The sequence below is a fragment of the Candoia aspera genome, chromosome 2, assembly GCF_035149785.1.
Source record: "Candoia aspera isolate rCanAsp1 chromosome 2, rCanAsp1.hap2, whole genome shotgun sequence".
In the NCBI taxonomy this organism is placed as follows: domain Eukaryota; kingdom Metazoa; phylum Chordata; class Lepidosauria; order Squamata; family Boidae; genus Candoia; species Candoia aspera.
In genome coordinates this window covers 3,092,318-3,117,967 of record NC_086154.1, presented here as the reverse complement: position 1 = coordinate 3,117,967, position 25,650 = coordinate 3,092,318, and the positions used below count along the sequence as shown (strand labels likewise).

Here is a 25,650-nt window from a genome sequence, read left to right as displayed (position 1 = left end):
GCAGATTTCCACCTTGTCCAGCCTCTACAAAATGCCACAGGTATGAATTGGGATGGGGAGACAAGCCAAGCCTGGCCCAGGAAGATGCCACGACCATGCATGTGTCCCCACCAGGGAGTTGTCCCGGCCATTAAAACATTAGGGCACTCATGTCAGAGAGGGCACTGGAGCTCAATGTCTCCCCTGCCTTTTGATTGCCCTTGAAAAGTGAAGGATGATCATCTCCTAATCTTCATTCCTTGGGCACATCTAGGGAAGTTATCCCGACAATCCCTTAGAATCTCAGAAGCACAGAATGGAAGGTTTGGGAGGGGTCTGGCAGATCACGTAGTCCAAGCTCTGCCCAATACAGGAATCCACTCTAACAGCATCCCCAAAAGATTACCATCTAGCTGCTGCAGAAATAGCTCCAGCAAAGGAAGGTCCACCAACCCACGAGGCAGTCTCTTCCACTGTGGACCTCCTTTTCCCATGAGGGAGCTCTTCCGGTTCATGCATTGCCAGAGGTGAATTGGACCTTGACATCATCTGCTCCATCGCCCTTCCTAGTGCAGAAATCAATTACTCCAGCATCTGGGAGAGGTGGCCCACTGAGGCTCTGGTTAAACATCTCTACGGATCTGTGTCTGTGTCTGTGTATTAATGATCTTCCATCAAAGATCAAACCCTCCAGACTGCGGCCTCAAAATATTTCCGTTCTCTTTCTTACTAGGTCAGTTACGGTTTTGTGTCTGAGACTCTGAATGATAAGACTCGGTTCCCCTTCATCTACCGGTTGGTCCCCAAAGAAGATTACTTGTATTGGGGAATTGCCAAATTGCTCCACCATTTTGGGTGGAACTGGGTCGGTCTCCTTGCACCAGACACTGAAAATGGAGAAAGATTCCTATGGATTTTGAACCCCATATTAACCAGGAGCACAATTTGCGTGGCCTTCTCCGTGAGCATCCCAACGTTGCCCTGGAAAATGGGACTGCTGTCCAAGGAACCATCTACCATGTGGAATCACGTCAGTGTTTTCATTTACTATGGGGAATCTCGCTACTTCTACAGTTCAATAAGCACAGTGCAACGTTATACTGAAGCTCATGTGAGGTCCCTTGTGGGGAAAATTTGGGTCAGCACAGCAATGTGGGACCTCACCCTGAATTTATCCTACAAACTCCTGTCTCCCCAGCATCTCCAGGGTTTTTTCTCTTTCTTAATCCATGCTGAAAAAAGACCACAGTATGTTTATGAAACATTTTTTGTTCCTATGCAACTTTTTGGCGTGAAGGCCTTTGATTGCTTGTATTCTAAACTCTTTTCCTCTGTGAAAGGGCGGATGAGGTGCCGGGAGAAAGAGGATCTGGAGACCCTGCCAGAAGAGGTGCTGGAAAAAACCCTCTCTCTGGACGGCTACGGTATTTACAACCTTGCCTGGGCAGTTGCTCGGGCTTCACACGCTGCCTACTTATCCAGGTCCAAGTGGAAAGCAAAGAAGGAAAGGGATCACAGGCTGGTCCTTCAGGCGTGGCAGGTATTTGGTGTCCATCAGAAATCCTGAAGGTTGGGAAGATGTTTTAGATGGAGTGGTGAGGTTAGGCTTTCAACATTGCTCTTCCACTTTGTGAGGCTTCTAGGGCAGGGAATCCCCCACTCCACATCCTATTTGGTGACTCCTGGACAAGAGTTTACAGGGCATGGTGTCAAGTGTACTTGTCGAACATCCTTTGGTTTCCTCTTTTCTCATGTTGTTCATTTCTCTGCCATTGTAGCTTCATTCTTTCCTGGGAGATGCCCACTTCTACAATACTGGCATGGATGGAGTGTATCTAGATGAGAAAGGGGATCTCGCTGCCAAAGTTGATAGTGTGAATTGGGTGCCCTTTCCCAATCAGTCTTTTGGGGCAGTGAAGTTTGGGAGGATAGATAGACCATGGGGGTCGCAAGATCTGGAATTCATCCTTGACCAGGAGGCCACAAATTGGTCCCAGCAGTTTAACCAGGTGAGCTGAGACTGTTCATCTAATGCCCTCCGATCTCTCTTCTGTTCTTCCAACCAGTTGTGAAATGGAGGGACAGTGGGTGGAGGTGGGATGAAGGATTGCTTGGGATCACCATCTTTTCTAACAACATTACTGGGCTCCTTGGATCACTGAATGGGACTCATGGTCAAGAGGTCTACTGTGGATTAGCCAGGTTCAGGTACTAGTTGGTTCTTTTTCCTTATTTCTGCTCTTACTTTATAAAGCAAGCTGCGATTGGATGATTGCTGTCTACAGCTTATGAAGAAAACTTCCCTTTTTGGTAGACTTGCAGTCCAAACAGTAAAACCAGGTTAGGTGAGTCCAAAGTTCAGGAATTAGAGTGGAGAATTCTACTGACAATTAATTCCAGAAGAGAGATATGCTGAATCCACACTTCACAGCCTTAAAATGGTTGATTTGATTTGGATTAGCTTATTGGTAAACCCGTTACTGTGGTTTATAAAATAATGTACTCATCATTTGCTTTTTAGTCCACCTTTATTCCAGAAGTTCCTCCCATTGGGGTAGACTTGAACCTCTCTGTCACTTGGCCTAGCAAACGGATTAACCACAGGGACAAACCTTGCCAGTGGTGGTTAATTCAACCACCATGATCAAACACTCCCTGGTTTCATATAATGAGCGAATCTAAGCATAGCCATAGCTACTGAAAACTCTCTCATTAATGTCTATTCCCAATGAAAACCACCTAACGCTTGCCCAGCAGCACATCTTGTGAGAGAAACTTCCAGCAATTTACGATGGTCCCGCTGACGAGGCCAGAGTATGATTTTTCCTGGATCTTCTTCCTGCCTCCTCTCAGGAAGCCCCACTGGTTCTCCTAGGATGGCTGACCATCCTTCCCCGTATCAGGCATTGCTTTCACACCTTTGTCCTGCCCCACCCAGCCCTGCCTCTTCCTTAATCATTGAACCCAAGAGCTGGATGTGGACTTGAGAAGTCATCTGTTCCAAAGCCCTCCTCAGGGCAGGACTCTTCGAATCTTCGTTGACAGGGGACTACGCAGGCTCTCCTTGAAGCAAAAGGGAACGTGCCACTTCATGTTACATCTGGACAACGTACGAACCTTTTCCACTTAGCTGGGTATAATCTTTTAAAAACCCCACTACCCCTGACAAGTACTCTTCCCTGACAGAAAGAGAAACAGCCCAGGGATGAGCAGACCCATGCAGTAGATTAATGTCTGATGACTTTGGCGACACCTAATCATCTACGATTGACGTTCCTTCTCTTTGGCCTCAGTCCCTCCCTCGCTCCAGGTGTACCGAAAGCTGTCACCCCGGCCAAGCCAAGGTGGTCCTAGAAGGAAGGCCTCTCTGCTGCTACGGGTGTGTCTCATGCGCAGAAGGCTCCATCTCCACTCAGGAAGGTAGGAGATGCCAGGGGGACTGGATGGATGGGGAGGACTGGACGGATGGGGAGAAGAGTCCCTGAAGCATTTCCATTCAGGGTTGTTCAGAAACAGGCTTGCAAGCGTTGGACAAAGGTCTCATGGAGGATGGACAGAAAGCCAGTTATTAGGTAAATGCAGGAAAGCCAAGCGATCTTGGCTGCAGACCTCTAGAGGAACATGAGATGGAAGCAAGAGTTAGTGTTTGTAGCTCTTTCTATTATTGAGTGGTTGCCGATATTTATTCCGCCGAAATCTGGTAACCTTTGAAATAGGGTTTAATATATTGAAAACAATATACTAAATAGCCTTTTAAATAATAGTCATCAGCAACCCAAAGACATCAAAGGCACCGTTCACTTAACTGAAGAGCTAAACACCCTCCAGAAAACTGCAGCTTTGCCTTGCTTTCCAAAGACGTGTGGAGGAGGGGCCATTCATGCCAATGGAGAGGAAGCCCTCCATAAAAATGAAGCTACCACTGAGGAGGCCTGTCACCCGGTCCTCCCCCCATGAAACCTGCGTGGCCTCAATAGGACTTTGCAGGTCACTGATAGTAGGCTGAATTGTGCTGAAATCCTACTGAAAATGGTCAGAATCAGGGCTTTTGGGGAGGGGGGAGGGAAGCCAAGAGCTGAAGAACCACCTCTTTGTTACTTATCACATTTCATCACCATCCAGCTCCCCCCAAAGTGATTCTTTTTTATAGGCAATCCACAACGCATGTAAAAAAGAGGTAGGGCTCTGTATGGTCACAGCGGTCCTCCTGACTCTTTGGATGCCCCCTTTTGCCAGATGTCTGTGGCACCATCTGCAGCACCTCCAGAACATAGCCTTGCAACGTTGTTGACCAAATCTCATCTGAGAAAGAAGGACAGTATAGATTGAAGCAATGCTGTTCTCACTGACTAGGATCTGGGGTGATATAATGTCCTGGGATTAACTTGTTGCGTGACATACAGTACTTCCTTGGTGGTTCTTCCCCAGCTTGGGAACTTCCTCTCAACTCCAGCCAGCCTGCTTCTATTCTTGGCTGCAAAAACCCATTCTTTTTGTTGATCCAGACTGTTCTCCTTCCTCATTCCTTCTAGAGAGTTTACAACTCATCCTTCTTGCTTGACATACCTGGATTTTGAGGCACAATATCCCAAGCTCAAACCAACTATTTGCATATTCAAACTGAGCACGGTATTATAATTATGTACAATTAATACCAGTGGTCACGAAGTAACTCACTGTCTCCTCCCCAGATGCCGAGCAGTGCAGAAGGTGTCCAGCAGATCACCGTCCAAATAAGGAGCAAGACAAATGCCTCCCCAAAGAGGTCACCTTCCTGTCATACCAAGAAGACTTGGGGATGATCCTGGCTTCCTTTGCCCTCATCATGTCTTTGGTCACAGCCTTGGTCTTAGCAATCTTCATCAGATTCTTAGAAACTCCCATAGTCAAGGCCAACAACCGGGACCTCTCCTACATCCTCCTGGTCTCTCTGCTGCTTTCCTTCTTGACCTCCCTTCTCTTTATTGGCTGTCCAAGACCGGCCACCTGCCTGCTCCGACAAACCGCCTTCGGCATCATCTTCTCCATTGCCGTCTCTTCTGTCTTGGCCAAAACAATCACAGTGGTGCTGGCTTTCCTGGCCACGAATCCTGGGAACACCATGAGGAGATGGCTGGGAAAAACTCTGGCCAACTCCATTGTCCTTTCTTGCTCCGGTCTCCAAGTTGTCATCTGTATCATCTGGCTGGGAGTTTCCCCCCCATTCCCTGAATCTGACCTGCACTCCCAGCCAGAGAAGATTGTCTGGCAGTGCAATGAAGGCTCTGTGGCCATGTTTTATGGTGTCCTTGGCTACATGGGCTTCCTAGCTGCCATCTGCTTCATGGTGGCTTTCCTGGCCAGGAACCTGCCCGGGGCCTTCAACGAAGCCAAGCTGATCACCTTCAGCATGCTGGTCTTCTGCAGCGTCTGGGTCTCCTTTGTGCCCACCTACCTGAGCACCAAGGGGAAGTACATGGTGGCCGTGCAGGTCTTCTCCATCTTGGCCTCCAGTGCTGGCCTGCTGGGCTGCATCTTCATCCCCAAGTGCTACATAATATTGTTACGACCTGATCTGAATACAAAGGAGCACTTAACGACACAAACTAGAGATAGTTTGAACAGGAATGCAAAAGACTCCTATCCTTCTCATAACCCTCTGAAAAGTTGTCACAGTCGGATTCCCTCTAGATCTTCTGGGAGAGTTAACTTTGGTGGATCTGTCTGAAGTGCTCCATGCCATCCACCACTGAGGAAAGTGCATATGACCAAACGTATCTAGAACTCTGCAAAGGCAGCTCTGCCCAGTTTTGCCCTCTTTGGGGAAAAGTTACAGTTGCCGGAGCTGTGTTTCCTGACCCACCACTGAGGAATGATCTGATTATGGTCCATGAAGTCACAAAGAGTCGGAAGCGACTGAACGAATAAACAACAAGACCTGGGGGTGATCTTGTGAAACAAAAATAATATGCTGGTGCAGAATCATTATGTTAATATCTGGGCTGAAATCAAAAACGATTGGATAAGATGGGAGAAACTGCCTTTGTCTCTTATGGGCAGAATATCTGGGATTAAGATGAATGTTTTGCCTAGGATGTTGTTTCTCTTTCAGACTATTCCGATTCTGACAACAGATTTACCGTTTAAACAGTGGGAGAAGATATCTCTAAGTTCATTTGGCAGGGCAGGAAACCAAGAATTAAATATAAATTGTTACAAGATGCCAAGGAATGAGGAGGTTTGGGGTTGCCTGATTTTAAATTGTATTGTGATGCCTATTGCTTGCTTTGGTTGAAGTAATGGAGAACTTTGGAGAACAAGGAAGACAGGAATCGAGATTTGGGTGGCATTCCTAGTTGTGGTATGATAAGGTTAAAATTAATAAGGATTTTAAAAACCATTTTGTTAGGAATGCCAATTGAGGGTTTGGAATAAATATAAGGTAAGATTGTTTTCTAACATTCCAGTACAGTTGTCTCCCCATGAAGCATTTAGTAGAAGGGAAAATATGGAAGGAAAACGTTGGCTACAGTATAAAGATTCATTAAATTTTGAAGAGGGTGATCTGAAGCTTGAAACAAGGGAAATGATAGAGTTGGACGGTTTCACATGTCACGGGTTTACTGATATGCAACTGTCCAAATGTTTTAAACGGGATAAAAAGAGTTTTAAATTTGCTAATGAAACCACTCAGTTTGAAATGGAACTTTGTGTTAATGATGCTCATATTATTACTAAGATGTATAAATTGTTGTTGCAGATGAATCTAGAAGATGGCTAGAAGTTTGGATATCATATCATGTTGGAACAATGGGAAAACATGTGCGATAAAGGCTGGAAGTTCACTCTGAATTATAATTTAAAAGAGAATTTGTATAAAATGATGTCTCATTGGTTTGTAACTCCTGGTAAACTGTCAAAAATGTTCCCTGGACTAATGAGTATTTGTTGGAAATGTTTACAGGGTGAAGGAACTTTCTATCATTTCTTGTGGACATGTGAGAAAGCAAAAAAAAAAAAAAAAGGGATCAAATATGTATTCAAAAGATTCCTAAAGTGGATTTACAGAAAAAACCAGAATTGTTTCTTCTAGGCTTGATGGAGAAGGATCTTGAGAAGCGATATGGGACTTTGCGTTCGTATATGATGACAGCAACGAGACTCTTACATGTCCAATGACGGAAGGATCCACCAATCCCTACAGTGGGAGATTGGATTGTTAAATTAATGGATTTGGCCAAATGGCTAAGTTAACGGCATTAATAAGAGAAAATACTTTATCTGGATTTATTTCCACTTACAACCGCTTTTAGACTATTTGCTTGTGTTAGAAAAAGATGAAGTATTGTTTTTAGGTTTATATTGATAGAAATAATGTTTGTTGTTTATTCGTTTAGTTGCTTCCGACTCTTTGTGACTTCATGGACCAGCCCACGCCAGAGCTTCCTGTCGGTCGTCAACACCCCCAGCTACCCCAGGGATGAGTCCGTCACCTCTAGAATATCATCCATCCATCTCGCCCTTGGTCGGCCCCTCTTCCTTTTCCCCTCCACTCTCCCTAACATCAGCATCTTCTCCAGGGTGTCCTGTCTTCTCATGAGGTGGCCAAAGTATTTCAGTTTTGCCTTTAATATCATTCCCTCAAGTGAGCAGTCCGGCTTTATTTCCTGGAGGATGGACTGGTTGGATCTTCTTGCAGTCCAAGGCACTCTCAGAATTTTCCTCCAACACCCCAGTTCAAAAGCATCAATCTTCCTTCTCTCAGCCTTCCTTATGGTCCAGCTCTCGCAGCCATATGTTACTACGGGGAACACCATTGCTTTAACGATGCGGACCTTTGTTGTCAGTGTGATGTCTCTGCCCTTAACTATTTTATCGAGATTTGTCATTGCTCTTCTCCCAAGGATTAAGCGTCTTCTGATTTCCTGACTGCAGTCAGCATCTGCAGTAATCTTTGCACCTAGGAATACAAAGTCTTTCACTGCTTCTACATTTTCTCCCTCTATTTGCCAGTTATCAATCAAGCTGGTTGCCATAATCTTGGTTTTTTTGAGGTATAGCTGCAAGCCAGCTTTTGCACTTTCTTCTTTCACCTTCATCATAAGGCTCCTCAGTTCCTCTTCACTTTCAGCCATCAAAGTGGTATCATCTGCATATCTGAGATTGTTAATGTTTCTTCCAGCGATTTTTACTCCAGCCTTGGATTCCTCAAGCCCAGCATGTCGCATGATGTGTTCTGCGTACAAGTTGAATAGGTAGGGTGAGAGTATACAGCCCTGCCTTACTCCTTTCCCAATCTTAAACCAGTCCGTTGTTCCGTGGTCTGTTCTTACTGTTGCTACTTGGTCGTTATACAGCTTCTTCAGGAGGCAGACAAGATGACTTGGTATCCCGATACCGCTAAGAACTTGCCACAATTTGTTATGGTCCACAGAGTCAAAGGCTTTAGAATAGTCGATAAAACAGAAATAGATGTTTTTCTGAAACTCCCTGGCTTTTTCCATTATCCAGCGGATATTGGCAATTTGGTCTCTAGTTCCTCTGCCTTTTCTAAACCCAGCTTGTACATCTGGCAATTCTCGCTCCATGAATTGCTGAAGTCTACCTTACAGGATCTTGAGCATTACCTTACTGGCATGTGGAATGAGTGCCACTGTTCGATAGTTGGAACATTCTTTAGTGTTCCCCTTTTTTGGTATGGGAATATAAGTTGATTTTTTCCACTCTGATGGCCATTCTTGTGTTTTCCAAATTTGCTGGCATATAGCATGCATTACCTTGACAGCATCATCTTGCAAGATTTTGAACAGTTCAGCTGGGATGCCATCGTCTCCTGCTGCCTTGTTATTAGCAATGCTTCCTAAGGCCCACTCAACCTCACTCTTCAGGATGTCTGGCTCTAGCTCACTGACCACACCGTCAAAGCTATCCCTGATATTGTTATCCTTCCTATACAGGTCTTCTGTATATTCTTGCCACCTTTTCTTGATCTCTTCTTCTTCTGTTAGGTCCTTGCCATCTTTGTTTTTGATCATACCCATTTTGGCCTGGAATTTACTTCCGATGTTTCTAATTTTCTGGAAGAGGTCTCTTGTCCTTCCTATTCTATTGTCTTCTTCCACTTCTGCGCATTGCTTGTTTAAAAATAATTCCTTATCTCTTCTGGCTAACCTCGGGAATTTTGCATTTAATTGGGCATATCTCCCCCTATCACTGTTGCCTTTTGCTTTCCTTCTTTCTTGGGCTACTTCTAGTGTCTCAGCACACAGCCATTTTGCCTTCTTGGTTTTCTCTTTCTTTGGGATGTATTTTGTTGCCGCCTCCTGAACAATGTTGTGAACTTCTGTCCAGAGTTCTTCTGGGACCCTATCTACTAAGTCCAGTCCCTTAAATCTATTCTTCACCTCAACTGCATATTCCTTAGGGATATTAGTGAGCTCATATCTAGCTGATCTGTGGGTCTTCCCTAATCTCTTTAGACTGACCATAAATTGTGCAATAAGAAGTTTGTGATCTGAACTACAGTCAGCTCCAGATCTTGTTTTTACCGACTGTATAGATGTCCACCACCTTTGGCTGCAAAGGATGTAGTCAATCTGATTTTGGTGTTGTCCATCTGGTGAAGTCCATGTATAAAGCTGTCTCTTAGGGGTACGGCAGGGCTGTATACTCTCACCCTACCTATTCAACTTGTACGCAGAACACATCATGCAACAAGCTGGGCTTGAGGAATCCAAGGCTGGAGTTAAAATCACTGGAAGAAACATTAACAATCTCAGATATGCAGATGATACCACTTCGATGGCTGAAAGTGAAGAGGAACTGAGGAGCCTTATGATGAAGGTGAAAGAAGAAAGTGCAAAAGCTGGCTTGCAGCTGAACCTCAAAAAAACCAAGATTATGGCAACCAGCTTGATTGATAACTGGCAAATAGAGGGAGAAAATGTAGAAGCAGTGACAGACTTTGTATTCCTAGGTGCGAAGATTACTGCAGATGCCGACTGCAGTCAGGAAATCAGAAGACGCTTAATCTTTCGGAGAAGAGCAATGACAAATCCCGATAAAATACTTAAGAGCAGAGACATCACACTGACAACAAAGGTCCACATAGTTAAAGCAATGGTGTTCCCCGTAGTAACATATGGCTGCAAGAGCTGGACCATAAGGAAGGCTGAGAGAAGGAAGATCGATGCTTTTGAACTGTGGTGTTTGAGGAAAATTCTGAGAGTGCCTTGGACTGCAAGAAGATCAAACCAGTCCATCCTCCAGGAAATCACGCCAGACTGCTCACTTGAGGGAATGATATTCAAGGCAAAACTGAAATACTTTGGCCACATAATGAGAAGACAGGACACCCTGGAGAAGATGCTGATGCTAGGGAGAGTGGAGGGCAAAAGGAAGAGGGGCCGACCAAGGGCAAGATGGATGGATGATATTCTAGAGGTGACGGACTCGTCCCTGGGGGAGCTGGGGGTGTTGACGACCGACAGGAAGCTCTGGCGTGGGCTGGTCCATGAAGTCACGAAGAGTCGGAAGCGACTGAACGAATAAACAACAATAGATGTCTGCCGCCTTTGGCTGCAAAGGATGTAGTCAATCTGATTTCGGTGTTGTCCATCTGGTGAAGTCCATGTATAAAGCCGTCTCTTAGGTTGTTGGAAGAGAGTGTTTGTTATGCAGAGTGAGTTGTCTTGGCAAAATTCTATCAGGCTATGTCCTGCTTCGTTTTGTTCTCCCAGGCCATGCTTACCTGTAATTCCAGGTGTCATTTGACTGCACACCTTAGCATTCCAGTCTCCTGTGATGAAAATAACATCTCTTTTAGGCGTGTTGTCCAGTAGGTGCTGCAGATCCTCATAGAACTGCTCAGCTTCTTCAGCGTCTGTGGTTGGTGTGTATATTTGGATCACTGTGATGTTAGATGGCTTGCCCTGAATTCGAATTGAGATCATTCTGTCGTTTTTTGGGTTGTATCCAAGCACTGCTTTAGCCACTTGACTATTAATTATGAAGGCTACTCCATTTCTTCTGTGGTCCTCTTGTCCGCAGTAGTAGATCTGGTGGTCATTTGATGTGAAGTGGCTCATTTGAGTCCATTTCAGTTCACTGATGCCCAAAATGTCAATCTTTAATCTTGACATCTCACCAATAACCACATCCAATTTGCCCTGGCTCATTGATCTTACATTCCAGGTTCCAATGGTGTGTTGATCCTTAGAACATCGGATTCGCCGTTCACCACGAGCACCGTCGGCCGCTAGCCATCCTTTCAGCTTTGAGATAGCTGCGTCATCACGTCTGGGGCTGGTTGAACTCATCCTCTGTTCCTCCCCAGTAGCATTTTGACCATCTTCCGACCTGGGGGTCTCATCTTCCGATGGTATACCAACATATCTCTGGTTGTACTGATCCATTTAGTTTTCACGGCAAGAATACTGGGGTGGGTTGCCATGACCTTCCCCAGGGATTGCATTTAGTCTGACCTCTCTGTCATGACCTTCCCGTCTTGGGTGGCCCTTCACGGTTTAGCTCATGGCGTCATTGAGGTGCTCAAGCTCCAGCACCACGACAAGGTAACGATCCTTTGCTGAAGGAAATAATGTTATTAAGGTTTAATTAATGGTAAGAGATTATATATGAAATTTATATATATATATCTGTACTGGAGATAGTTGGAAGCTACTTTCTGTTTCAGTTTTCTAACTATAAGCACCTTTATACTTTTTCCTTTTTTCTGTAGTTCTGTATTCTAACTTTTCTATACTCTCTGTTTGGTATTTTTTCTATACTTTGAAAATCAATAAAGCTGAATAATGAAAAAACATGGTATCCTTCTGGACTTGCTTCGGGAGTTGGGACTGGGGAGCACTGAGTTAACTCAACCTAGCAAGACAGAGTGGCTTTGGCGTTTGGCTCCCCTGGGTCCAGAGTGGTGTCATGGTGGACCCTTGACAGGTAGCACAGTCACTCATGGCTTGGTCCCTTCCCAGTTGGATTCCTGCCATGCGCCTTACATGGGGCTGCCCGTAAAGACCATCTGGAAAGTAGAACTGGTTCAGAATACCACAGTGAATTAACATATGTGGTGCTTGTATTACCCCACTGCTGCACAAGCTGCACTGGCTTCTAATATTTTTTCTGTGCAAATCAAGGGGCCAGTTATCACTTTTAAGGCCCAGAATGGCACGGGGCCAGGTTATTCATGAAACCGACAGACCCGGTGCATAAATTGGGGGTCCTCCTGAATTCACAGCTCCTGCTCGAAGAGCAGGTGGCAGCCGTGGCTAGCCACTTCATGTTGCGCGCCATTTACGCCCCTTCCTGGAGCGAGAGGCCCTTTGAACGGTCACTCATGCCCTGGTTATCTCTCATATAGAGTACTGTAATGCGCCCTATATGGGGCTACCCTTGACGTGTATCCGGAAGCTACAGCTGGTGCAAAATGCAGCCGTGCGGGCGATCTTGGCTTTCCCAAGATCAGCACTCATCACTCCTTTGCTCCGTGAGCTGCATTGGTTGCCAGTATGCTTCTGGGTCCAATTCAAGGTGTTGGTTATCACCTTTAAAGCCCTATATGGCACGAGTCCAGATTACCTAAGGGACCGTCTTCTCCCCATCACATCAACCCATCCCACCCGGTTGTGCAGAGAGGGCGTGCTACGGACCCCGTCTGCAAGAGAATTCCATCTGGCGGGGTCCAGGAGGTGGGCCTTCTCTGCAACAGCCCCTGACCTTTGGAATATCCTTCCCCTGGAAGTGAGATTGGCTCCCTCCCTCCTGGACTTTAGGAAACAGCTAAAGACCTGGTTCTGTAATTATGCCTGGGGCAAGAGAGATTAGCCATTCCTGGGGATGGTTAGTTTCTTAGAAGGACCCTGCTCTGCTTGCCAATCACAAAGAACTTCCAGCCATCGAAGATTTTATCATATTTATTTTATTGTGTATTATAGTTTTATATTTTTATTTATGTTTATTGTAAACTGCCCAGGGTCCCTTTTGGGAGATGGGTGGTGATAAATTTGATTAATCAATCAAAAATCTAAATTATCTATAACCAGCTTATGGATTTGGACATGGATTACTTTCTGTCAGAGGTTAGTATATGTATAACTTAATAAATGGATGAATGGATTTTGAAAGTTTGCACTCCCCATCAGGCACATACTTCAGAGCAGTGAATGAAAAGAAAACTATGTGAACAGTGCTGGAATTATCAGGGATCAACTCAGCATTGTCTCATAAGCATGAGGGGGTCTATCTAGTAAACACATCTCTATTGTGCTTGTGGGATGACACATGGGTCACCTGATTTCCACTTCCTCCTCCTTCTTGGGCTTGGGGATTAACAATCTCCATTGGGAAGGGGAAAGGGGTGAGTCTGAAAAAAGCAGAGGGCTCCTTTGCATGCCTGTGCAAAAGGAGCGGATCTTGCAATGCAATGGTGCCATGCTGCCTCTGGCATTTGGATGAAACCAGCAGGAGCCTGGGCATGTCTATGCTAAGTGCCCAGTTCATATTCAATTCTCCACCCCTAAAAAAGAGTGATGACTATCTTGTGGAAGTCACATTCTGGTTAATCCATGCATGTCAGATACTAACACTATTTCGCCCTCACTTTCAAGCCATCATTAGATTTGGCTGTTAGCTGCTCCTTTCTATTTAGATCTGGTCTCAGAATGATAATGTAGCACTTGGGGATGAAGATGCAGCCCAGCAGGCCAGCACTGGAGGCCAAGATGGAGAAGACCTGCACGGCCACCATATACTTACCCTTGGTGCTCAGGTAGGTGGGCACAAAGGAGACCCAGACACTGCAGAAGACCAGCATGCTGAAGGTGATCAGCTCGGCTTTGTTGAAGGCCCTGGGCAGGTTCCTGGCCAGGAAAGCCACCATGAAGCAGACAGCAGCTAGGAAGCCCATGTAGCCCAGGGCACCATAAAACATGGCAACTGAGCCTTTGTTGCATTGCAGGATGATCTCTCCAGGCTGGGACTGCATGTCAGACTCAGGAAATGGAGGAGAGGTTCCCAGCCAGAATGCGCAGATGACCACTTGCATACCAGAAGAAGAAATAATAATGGAGTTGGCCAAGGTCTTCCCCAGCCATCTCCTCACTTTGCTCCCTGGCTTTGTGGCCAAGAAGGCCAGCACCACTGTGACTGTTTCGGCCAAGACAGAAGAGACAGCGATTGAGAAGATAACACTGAAGGTTGTTTGCTGGAGGAGGCAGGTGACTTTGCTTGGCTGGCCAGTGAAAAGGAAGGCAGAGGGGAAGGAGAGCAGGAGAGAAACAAGGAGGATGTCGGAGAGGTCCCGGTTATTGGCCTTGATTATTGGAGTTGCTAGGTATTTGAGGGGACGCGGTGGCGCTGTGGGTTAAACCGCTGAGCTGTCGATCGGAAGGTCGGCGGTTCGAAACCGTGCGGCGGGGTGAGCTCCCGTTGTTAATCCCAGCTCCTGCTCACCTAGCAGTTCGAAAACATGCAAATGTGAGTAGATCAATAGGTACCGCTTCGGCGGGAAGGTAACGGCGTTCCGAGTCGTCATGCTGGCCACATGACCCGGAAGTGTCTATGACAACGCCGGCTCCAAGGCTTAGAAACGGAGATGAGCACCGCCCCCTAGAGTCGGATTCGACTGGACTTTACGTCAAGGGAAACCTTTACCTTTACCTTTAGGTATTTGAGGAAGATTGCTAGCACAAACTCTGTGATCAAAGTCGGGAATAGAGCAAGGAACATCAGGATGATCCCTAAAAGTTCTTTGTAGGACAAGAAGGTTGTAATCTTGGGGAGACATTGATCTCGACCTTCATTGGAGTACTGATCATCTGGACATTTGTTGCAGTAGTCTGAATCTGAAAAGAAAGCAGATGGGGGTTTAGGATATATTTACCATCTTTCTATACTAAGCATTGTTTTACACACTGATTGCATTGTCTGGTCCTCAGAAGATGCATTTTGAGAGTAGCTTAGAAGACCTCAGGAGATTTCTACAGTTTGGGGCCAGCTTTGGAAGGAACAGAGCTAAGAAGGCTATTTCCAGTTGAGCAGAGGATCACATCCCACTTCTCCAGTGCTTCTGAAGACACCCAGGCCAAATGCCTTGATTCTGTTGGAATTATCAGGGATCAACTCAGCATTATCTCATAAGCATAAGGGAGTCTTTCTAGTAAACACATCTCTGTTGTGCTTGTGGCATGTCACATGGGTCATCTGATTTCCACTTTCTCCTTCTTCTTGAGCTTGGGGATTAACGATCTCCATTTCCTTTTGGCTTATGTGCACATACCAAAGGAGAAAAGATCCAAACTAGACTCCAGAGCTGAAGAAGGCATCATGATCAGGTATGCTCCAGGAAGCAAGGGATACAGAATCCTCAACCCGAAGACAGGAAAAGTAAGCACATGCAGAGTGGTGTACTTTGATGAAGGAGAGAGAGGCTACCACAGTGATGCTGATGATGACTGCACAGAAATTACCAGCTTGAGATGTTTAGCCCAACATTCAAAGACACAACCACCACACTGACCCAGAGGGAGATAGAAGCCCAGGCAGAAACTCCACCAGAGTCAGATGATGAGGCCGAGGATGCAGAAGGGGTTGAACCACCAAGTGCCACTCCTGAACCTGCTCCAACACGCTCGTCATGACCCAACAAAGGAGTTCCAGCCGAGAGACTCGCCTACCTCGCAAGGTCATCATTACCGAAAGAACCTGCATCTTGGAATGAAGTCCAGCAAATGCCACCAGATGAAGCAAGCAAGTGGAAGAAGAGCTAGAGGCTCTACGCAAGAACAAAACATGGACTTTGACAAAACTACCAAAAGACAAGAAAGCCACAGGATGCAAATGGGTTTCCGAAGCGAAACAAGATGAAAATGGAGAACTACAAAGACACAAAGCTAGGCTAGTTGCAAAAGGCTATTCGCAAAAACATGTTTTGCTCCCGTTGTAAAACATACCACAATCAGAATGCTCCTGAGTCTAGCAGCTTCCAGGAACATGAGTGTTGAACACCTCGAAGTAAAGACTGCATTTCCACACGGAGAGATGGAGGAAGAACTGTCCATGCCGCGACCTCCAGGCTTGGCCAACCCCAAGACACAGCAACTTGTCTGCAAACTCCAGAAGGGGCTTGATGGCCTGAAGCAAGCAGCAAGAGCAGGGAATGAGAAGTTGAACCAAGGACTTCTTAAGCAGGGTTTTGTTTGTTTGTTTATTTTTCAAACTTCCATTACTGCCCATCTGTCCCCAAAAAGGCAAAGCTGATCCCTGTCTCTACACAAGACACAGAAATGGCAGAGAGGTGTGCATTCTTTGTTATGTGGATGATATGATGATTTGCCACAATAACAAAAGAGACTGATGAAATCGTGTCCAACCTGAACAAAGAAGTCAAGCATCCGGGCAATGCCAGCTACTACCTGGGGATACAGATTGAAAAAGAAGAAGATGGAAGCTTTCTTCTGAGCCAGAAGCAGAAGCTCCCAGAACAGTTGGAGCGCTTAGGGCTGCAAAATGCCAATCCGATGCCAACACCAATGGAAATGGTTTCCACAAGCAACAGGAACCTGGTGAACGTCTACCTGAGAACAATGGCTATAAAAGGGCCATAGGTAAGTGTGTGTATCTAGGCCAGGCATAGCAGCTGCAGGAAACAGCTATGCAGAAAAACTAGCACATCCACCCAGAGAGACTGGACTGGTGCTAAGTGGGTGGGGAGGTACCTAAAGGGGACTCTGCACCTGAAACTAAAGCTACCAGCCACTGATAATCCAAAACTAGTGGGGTTTACAGATGCAGATTGGGCAGAAGACATTACTGACCGTAAATCCACTAGTGGGTATGTATTTTTCTATGGGGGTGGAGCAGTAAGCTGGGGAAGCCGTAAGCAAGCTACAGTTGCACATTGATCCACAGAGGCGGAGTATGTGTCAGCAGCAAAACATGCAAAGACGTTTCATGGCTCAAGCTACTGCCTGAAGACATGGGAATAGAGGAAGCTACCGCTATTCAGGTCGACAAAGAGAACCAAAGTTGCATTCGACTCTCACAGTCAGAAAAGGTTAATGGGAGAACTAAACACATTGATGTTAAGTATCATGTAGTAAAGGGCTTGCAAGAGCAAGGAATAGTCAGACTAGACTATTGTCCCACAAGAAACATGACTGCAGAGATTCTCACGAAACCATTGCTGAGGATCAGTTACCAATAACTGCAGAAGTTGAACCTTGTGGACTCTGGGACATGCTAACTTGAGAAGGGGTGTTGGAATTATCAGGGGTCAACTCAGCATCGTCTCATAAGCATAAGGGGGTCTTTCTAGTAAATGCATCTCTATTGCGCTTGTGGGATGTCACATGAGCCACCTGATTTCCACTTTCCTCTTCTTCTTGGGCTTGGGGATTAACGGTCTCCCTTTCCTTTTGGCAGACCTGCAAGCAGAGCAACGAGATAACATTTGGAAACAGGTCAGACGCATGTCTCCCTAATTCATGGGAGTATAAGAAGGGAAGTGAGGCCAATTCAGCGGCCTGCTAGAACCACCAAAATGGAGCAGAGCGTAACACAGCTTCGAAGCTGGCACAGAAAAAGAATTATCAAACAGTACCCAGAAATAACAAACAGTTGCCCAGGCAAAAGGGGCTGAAGCATTTGTTAAGTCCAGAGCAACGAGACAAGATTTGGAAGCAGGTCAGACACAAGTCTCCTAATTCACGGGAGTATAAGAAGGAGAAGGAGATTGAGCAAATCAGGCCTGCAAGGTTCTGTGATTGGAGCCAATCTCAATCAAAGTAGTTAGCCTTCCTGGAGAGCTGATTGCCTGGTTTGATCCATCTTGTGGGGCTGATAACTTTTGACAAAATTTAAGCACCTCAACCGTGGACAGGTGATGAGATGGAGGCAAGGAGATGGGGACATGACCTCTACAGGTGCTTTGTGGGGTGTTTTCATGGCATGAGAGGTAAGACAATGAATGTGGGGGGAAAGGAAAGCATTGAAAACCATCTCTAAAGTTTCAGAGCTTCCCAATCTTTGTTGCGTTGGTGGGCAGTTCAGACCAGGTTTCCTCCACCCCTGCACCTGCTCCTGGAGCCACGGCTACTTCGCTGCCTCATAATTGTGAAAATCATGGTCCTTGCTCTCCTCCACACCTCAAGGGATATGACCCAATCGTCATCCCTGAATCCCTGAATGTGGAGAGCCACCTGCTGCAACTGCTTCTTGAATCTTGCCTGGCAAGGCAGATGCCCAGATAAATGCTTCCTCTGGAGCCAAAGTGTTCAGATGGAGATTTGGAGGGGACAGAGACATGTCAGATCATGGCTTGCCTGTAAAGCACTCCACCTTTTCTGGAGGGAGCTTCGTTTCCTGACATGCTGCCAAGTTTTGCCATGAGAACAAAGCTGCTTCTCCTGCTGTTGCTGCTGCTGCTGCTGCCCAGCATAGCCAATGGGAGAAAATGTCCCCTCGATTTCACCAAGGATCGGGATGGGGTGTACAATTATTTCCACCCAGGCCATCTCTTCCTTGGTGGGATTGTCCCTCCAAGACCAGGTCTGATTCAGCCAGCGACCTTCCAGGAGCCTCTCTTTAACCAACCAGATTTGTAAGTAGATCCCTGGAGTGCCTTTTGTACTATTTTGCATGGAACCGGCATTCAAGGGCACCCAATGTTCCTCTGCACACTGAACAATCCTCAGGGAAATTTCATCTATTTTGTCTCTTTTGCTTCTGGGAGAAAAAAACAGAGACCATATTATTATTACTAGTATTAGTATTAGTATTAATATTAGCAGTAAGGATACAGTTCAAATGAGTCTCCAAACTTATCTAGTCGAATATCCTGCTGAAGTGCAAGATCTCCTGAAACACGGAATGAATATTAAAGTTATATTGTTATTTTGTTGTTTTATGCAGGAAAGGTGGCAATGCATACTGGTATCTTCTGTCCTTTCTTTTTGCCATTCGTGAGATCAACCAGAATCCCTGGGTTTTGCCCAATGTCACCCTGGGTTATGACATCTATGAGAACTATTATGACGCACGAATGACCTCTGATGCCCTGGCAGACTTGCTCTCCACCGGAGAGGCAAATGTTCCAAACTACAGGTGTGGGAGAGAAAAGAGGTTGCTGGCTGTGATTGAAGGGGCTGAGTCTGACATTTCTGAGCAGATTTCCACCTTGTCCAGCCTCTACAAAATGCCACAGGTATGAATTGGGATGGGGACACAAGCCAAGCCTGGCCCAGGAAGATGCCATGACCATCCATGTGTCCTCACCAGGCAGTTGTCTTGGCACTTAAGGTGTCCTGGACATTAAAACGTTCGGGCACTCATGTCAGAGAGGGCACTGGAGCTCAATGTCTCCCCTGCCTTTGATTGCCCTTGAAAAGTGAAGGATGATCATCTCCTGATCTTCATTCCTTGGGCACATCTAGGGAAGTTATCCCAACAATCCCTTAGAATCTCAGAAGCACAGAATGGAAGGTTTGGGAGGGGTCTTGCAGATCACATAGTCCAAGCTCTGCCCAATACAGGAATCCACTCTAACAGCATCCCCAGAAGGTTACCATCTAGCTGCTGCAGAAATAGCTCCAGCAAAGGAAGGTCCACCAACCCACGAGGCAGTCTCTTCCACTGTGGACCTCCTTTTCCCATGAGGGAGCTCTTCTGGTTCATGCATTGCCAGAGGTGAATTGGACCTTGACATCATCTGCTCCATCGCCCTTCCTAGTGCAGAAATCAATTACTCCAGCATCTGAGAGAGATGGCCCACTGAGACTCTGGTTAAACATCTCTACGGATCTGTGTCTGTGTCTGTGTATTAATGATCTTCCATCAAAGATCAAACCCTCCAGACTGCGGCCTCAAAATATTTCCGTTCTTTTTCTTACTAGGTCAGTTACGGTTTTGTGTCTGAGACTCTGAATGATAAGACTCGGTTCCCCTTCATCTACCGGTTGGTCCCCAAAGAAGATTACTTGTATTGGGGCATTGCCAAATTGCTCCACCATTTTGGGTGGAACTGGGTCGGTCTCCTTGCACCAGACACTGAAAACGGAGAAAGATTCCTACAGACTTTGAACCCCATATTAACCAGGAGCACAATTTGCGTGGCCTTCTCCGTGAGCATCCCAATGTTGCCCTGGAAAATGGGACTGCTGTCCAAGGAACCATCTACCATGTGGAATCATGTCAGTGTTTTAATATACTATGGGGAATCTCGCTACTTCTACACTTCAATACTCATAATGCAACGTTATACTGAAGCTCATGTGAGGTCCCTTGTGGGGAAAATTTGGGTCAGCACAGCAATGTGGGACCTCACCCTGAACTTATCCTACAAACTCCTGTCTCCCCAGCATCTCCGGGGTTTTTTCTCTTTCTTAATCCATACTGAAAAAAGACCACAGTATGTCTATGAAACATTTTTTGTTCCTATGCAACTTTTTGGCTTGAAGGCCTTTGATTGCTTGTATTCTAAACTCTTATCCTCTGTGAAAGGGCGGATGAGGTGCCGGGAGAAAGAGGATCTGGAGACCCTGCCAGAAGAGGTGCTGGAAAAAACCCTCTCTCTGGACGGCTACGGTATTTACAACCTTGCCTGGGCAGTTGCTCGGGCTTCACACGCTGCATACTTATCCAGGTCCAAGTGGAAAGCAAAGAAGGAAAGGGATCACAGGCTGGTCCTTCAGGCGTGGCAGGTATTTGGTGTCCATCAGAAATCCTGAAGGTTGGGAAGATGTTTTAGATGGAGTGGTGAGGTTAGGCTTTCAACATTGCTCTTCCACTTTGTGAGGCTTTTAGGGCAGGGAATCCCCCACTCCACGTCCTATTTGGTGACTCCTGGACAAGAGTTTAAAGGGCATGGTGTCAAGTGTACTTGTCGAACATCCTTTGGTTTCCTCTTTTCTCATGTTGTTCATTTCTCTGCCATTGTAGCTTCATTCTTTCCTGGGAGATGCCCACTTCTACAATACTGGCATGGATGGAGTGTATCTAGATGAGAAAGGGGATCTCGCTGCCAAAGTTGATAGTGTGAATTGGGTGCCCTTTCCCAATCAGTCTTTTGGGGCAGTGAAGTTTGGGAGGATAGATAGACCATGGGGGTCGCAAGATCTGGAATTCATCCTTGACCAGGAGGCCACAAATTGGTCCCAGCAGTTTAACCAGGTGAGCTGAGACTGTTCATCTAATGCCCTCCGATCTCTCTTCTGTTCTTCCAACCAGTTGTGAAATGGAGGGACAGTGGGTGGAGGTGGGATGAAGGATTGCTTGGGATCACCATCTTTCCTAACAACATTACTGGGCTCCTTGGATCACTGAATGGGACTCATGGTCAAGAGGTCTACTGTGGATTAGCCAGGTTCAGGTACTAGTTGGTTCTTTTTCCTTATTTCTGCTCTTACTTTATAAAGCAAGCTGCGATTGGATGATTGCTGTCTACAGCTTATGAAGAAAACTTCCCTTTTTGGTAGACTTGCAGTCCAAACAGTAAAACCAGGTTAGGTGAGTCCAAAGTTCAGGAATTAGAGTGGAGAATTCTACTGACAATTAATTCCAGAAGAGAGATATGCTGAATCCACACTTCACAGCCTTAAAATGGTTGATTTGATTTGGATTAGCTTATTGGTAAACCCGTTCCTGTGGTTTATTAACTAATGTACTCATCATTTGCTTTTTAGTCCACCTTTATTCCAGAAGTTCCTCCCATTGGGGTAGACTTGAACCTCTCTGTCACTTGGCCTAGCAAACGGATTAACCACAGGGACAAACCTTGCCAGTGGTGGTTAATTCAACCACCATGATCAAACACTCCCTGGTTTCATATAATGAGCGAATCTAAGCATAGCCATAGCTACTGAAAACTCTCTCATTAATGTCTATTCCCAATGAAAACCACCTAACGCTAGCCCAGCAGCACATCTTGTGAGAGAAACTTCCAGCAATTTACGATGGTCCCGCTGACGAGGCCAGAGTATGATTTTTCCTGGATCTTCTTCCTGCCTCCTCTCAGGAAGCCCCACTGGTTCTCCTAGGATGGCTGACCATCCTTCCCTGTATCAGGCATTGCTTTCACACCTTTGTCCTGCCCCACCCAGCCCTGCCTCATCCTTAATCATTGAACCCAAGAGCTGGATGTGGACTTGAGAAGTCATCTGTTCCAAAGCCCTCCTCAGGGCAGGACTCTTCGAATCTTCGTTGACAGGGGACTACACAGGCTCTCCTTGAAGCAAAAGGGAACGTGCCACTTCATGTTACATCTGGACAACGTACGAACCTTTTCCACTTAGCTGGGTATAATCTTAAAAAAAACCCCACTACCCCTGACAAGTACTCTTCCCTGACAGAAAGAGAAACAGCCCAGGGATAAGCAGACCCATGCAGTAGATTAATGTCTGATGACTTTGGCAACACCTAATCATCTACGATTGACGTTCCTTCTCTTTGGCCTCAGTCCCTCCCTCGCTCCAGGTGTACCGAAAGCTGTCACCCCGGCCAAGCCAAGGTGGTCCTAGAAGGAAGGCCTCTCTGCTGCTACGGGTGTGTCTCGTGTGCAGAAGGCTCCATCTCCACTCAGGAAGGTAGGAGATGCCAGGGGGACTGGATGGATGGGGAGGACTGGAAGGATGGGGAGAAGAGTCCCTGAAGCATTTCCATTCAGGGTTGTTCAGAAACAGGCTTGCAAGCATTGGACAAAGGTCTCATGGAGGATGGACAGAAAGCCAGCAACGCAAAGACATCAAAGGCACCATTCACTTAACTGAAGAGCTAAACACCCACCAGAAAACTGCAGCTTTGCCTTGCTTTCCAAAGACGTGTGGAGGAGGGGCCATTCATGCCAATGGAGAGGAAGCACTCCATAAAAATGAAGCTACCACTGAGGAGGCCTGTCACCCGGTCCTCCCCCCATGAAACCTGCGTGGCCTCAACAGGACTTTGCAGGTCACTGATAGTAGGCTGAATTGTGCTGAAATCCTACTGAAAATGGTCAGAATCAGGGCTTTTGGGGAGGGGGGAGGGAAGCCAAGAGCTGAAGAACCACCTCTTTGTTACTTATCACATTTCATCACCATCCAGCTCCCCCCAAAGTGATTCTTTTTTATAGGCAATCCACAACGCATGTAAAAAAGAGGTAGGGCTCTGTATGGTCACAGCGGTCCTCCTGACTCTTTGGATGCCCCCTTTTGCCAGATGTCTGTGGCACCATCTGCAGCACCTCCAGAACATAGCCTTGCAACGTTGTTGACCAAATCTCATCTGAGAAAGAAGGACAGTATAGATTGAAGCAATGCTGTTCTCACTGACTAGGATCTGGGGTGATATAATGTCCTGGGATTAACTTGTTGCGTGACATACAGTACTTCCTTGGTGGTTCTTCCCCAGCTTGGGAACTTCCTCTCAACTCCAGCCAGCCTGCTTCTATTCTTGGCTGCAAAAACCCATTCTTTTTGTTGATCCAGACTGTTCTCCTTCCTCATTCCTTCTAGAGAGTTTACAACTCATCCTTCTTGCTTGACATACCTGGATTTTGAGGCACAATATCCCAAGCTCAAACCAACTATTTGCATATTCAAACTGAGCACGGTATTATAATTATGTACAATTAATACCAGTGGTCACGAAGTAACTCACTGTCTCCTCCCCAGATGCCGAGCAGTGCAGAAGGTGTCCAGCAGATCACCGTCCAAATAAGGAGCAAGACAAATGCCTCCCCAAGGAGGTCACCTTCCTGTCATACCAAGAAGACTTGGGGATGATCCTGGCTTCCTTTGCCCTCATCATGTCTTTGGTCACAGCCTTGGTTTTAGCAATCTTCATCAGATTCTTAGAAACTCCCATAGTCAAGGCCAACAACCGGGACCTCTCCTACATCCTCCTGGTCTCTCTGCTGCTTTCCTTCTTGACCTCCCTTCTCTTTATTGGCTGTCCAAGACCGGCCACCTGCCTGCTCCGACAAACCGCCTTCGGCATCATCTTCTCCATTGCCGTCTCTTCTGTCTTGGCCAAAACAATCACAGTGGTGCTGGCTTTCCTGGCCACGAATCCTGGGAACACCATGAGGAGATGGCTGGGAAAAACTCTGGCCAACTCCATTGTCCTTTCTTGCTCCAGTCTCCAAGTTGTCATCTGTATCATCTGGCTGGGAGTTTCCCCCCCATTCCCTGAATCTGACCTGCACTCCCAGCCAGAGAAGATTGTCTGGCAGTGCAATGAAGGCTCTGTGGCCATGTTTTATGGTGTCCTTGGCTACATGGGCTTCCTAGCTGCCATCTGCTTCATGGTGGCTTTCCTGGCCAGGAACCTGCCCGGGGCCTTCAACGAAGCCAAGCTGATCACCTTCAGCATGCTGGTCTTCTGCAGCGTCTGGGTCTCCTTTGTGCCCACCTACCTGAGCACCAAGGGGAAGTACATGGTGGCCGTGCAGGTCTTCTCCATCTTGGCCTCCAGTGCTGGCCTGCTGGGCTGCATCTTCATCCCCAAGTGCTACATAATATTGTTACGACCTGATCTGAATACAAAGGAGCACTTAACGACACAAACTAGAGATAGTTTGAACAGGAATGCAAAAGACTCCTATCCTTCTCATAACCCTCTGAAAGGTTGTCACAGTCGGATTCCCTCTAGATCTTCTGGGAGAGTTAACTTTGGTGGATCTGTCTGAAGTGCTCCATGCCATCCACCACTGAGGAAAGTGCATATGACCAAACGTATCTAGAACTCTGCAAAGGCAGCTCTGCCCAGTTTTGCCCTCTTTGGGGAAAAGTTACAGTTGCCGGAGCTGTGTTTCCTGACCCACCACTGAGGAATGATCTGATTATGGTCCATGAAGTCACAAAGAGTCGGAAGCGACTGAACAAATAAACAACAAGACCTGGGGGTGATCTTGTGAAACAAAAATAATATGCTGGTGCAGAATCATTATGTTAATATCTGGGCTGAAATCAAAAACGATTGGATAAGATGGGAGAAACTGCCTTTGTCTCTTATGGGCAGAATATCTGGGATTAAGATGAATGTTTTGCCTAGGATGTTGTTTCTCTTTCAGACTATTCCGATTCTGACAACAGATTTACCGTTTAAACAGTGGGAGAAGGTATCTCTAAGTTCATTTGGCAGGGCAGGAAACCAAGAATTAAATATAAATTGTTACAAGATGCCAAGGAATGAGGAGGTTTGGGGTTGCCTGATTTTAAATTGTATTGTGATGCCTATTGCTTGCTTTGGTTGAAGTAATGGAGAACTTTGGAGAACAAGGAAGACAGGAATCGAGATTTGGGTGGCATTCCTAGTTGTGGTATGATAAGGTTAAAATTAATAAGGATTTTAAAAACCATTTTGTTAGGAATGCCAGTTGAGGGTTTGGAATAAATATAAGGTAAGATTGTTTTCTAACATTCCAGTACAGTTGTCTCCCCATGAAGCATTTAGTAGAAGGGAAAATATGGAAGGAAAATGTTGGCTACAGTATAAAGATTCATTAAATTTTGAAGAGGGTGATCTGAAGCTTGAAACAAGGGAAATGATAGAGTTGGACGGTTTCACATGTCACGGGTTTACTGATATGCAACTGTCCGAATGTTTTAAACGGGATAAAAAGAGTTTTAAATTTGCTAATGAAACCACTCAGTTTGAAATGGAACTTTGTGTTAATGATGCTCATATTATTACTAAGATGTATAA

General features: G+C 46.1%; 1 protein-coding gene across 1 annotated transcript; it reads left to right on the top strand.

The window, feature by feature from the left end:
* Positions 1-13,694: 13,694 nt before the first annotated feature.
* LOC134488822 (vomeronasal type-2 receptor 26-like) lies at positions 13,695-24,631 on the top strand. The gene is made up of 7 exons (XM_063291159.1): positions 13,695-13,741; positions 18,883-19,174; positions 19,863-20,159; positions 20,427-20,669; positions 20,908-21,138; positions 22,424-22,550; positions 23,616-24,631. The coding sequence occupies exons 1-7, from the start codon at positions 13,695-13,697 to the stop codon at positions 24,629-24,631; spliced, it is 2,253 nt and encodes a 750-aa protein (XP_063147229.1).
* The last annotated feature ends 1,019 nt before the right edge of the window (positions 24,632-25,650 follow it).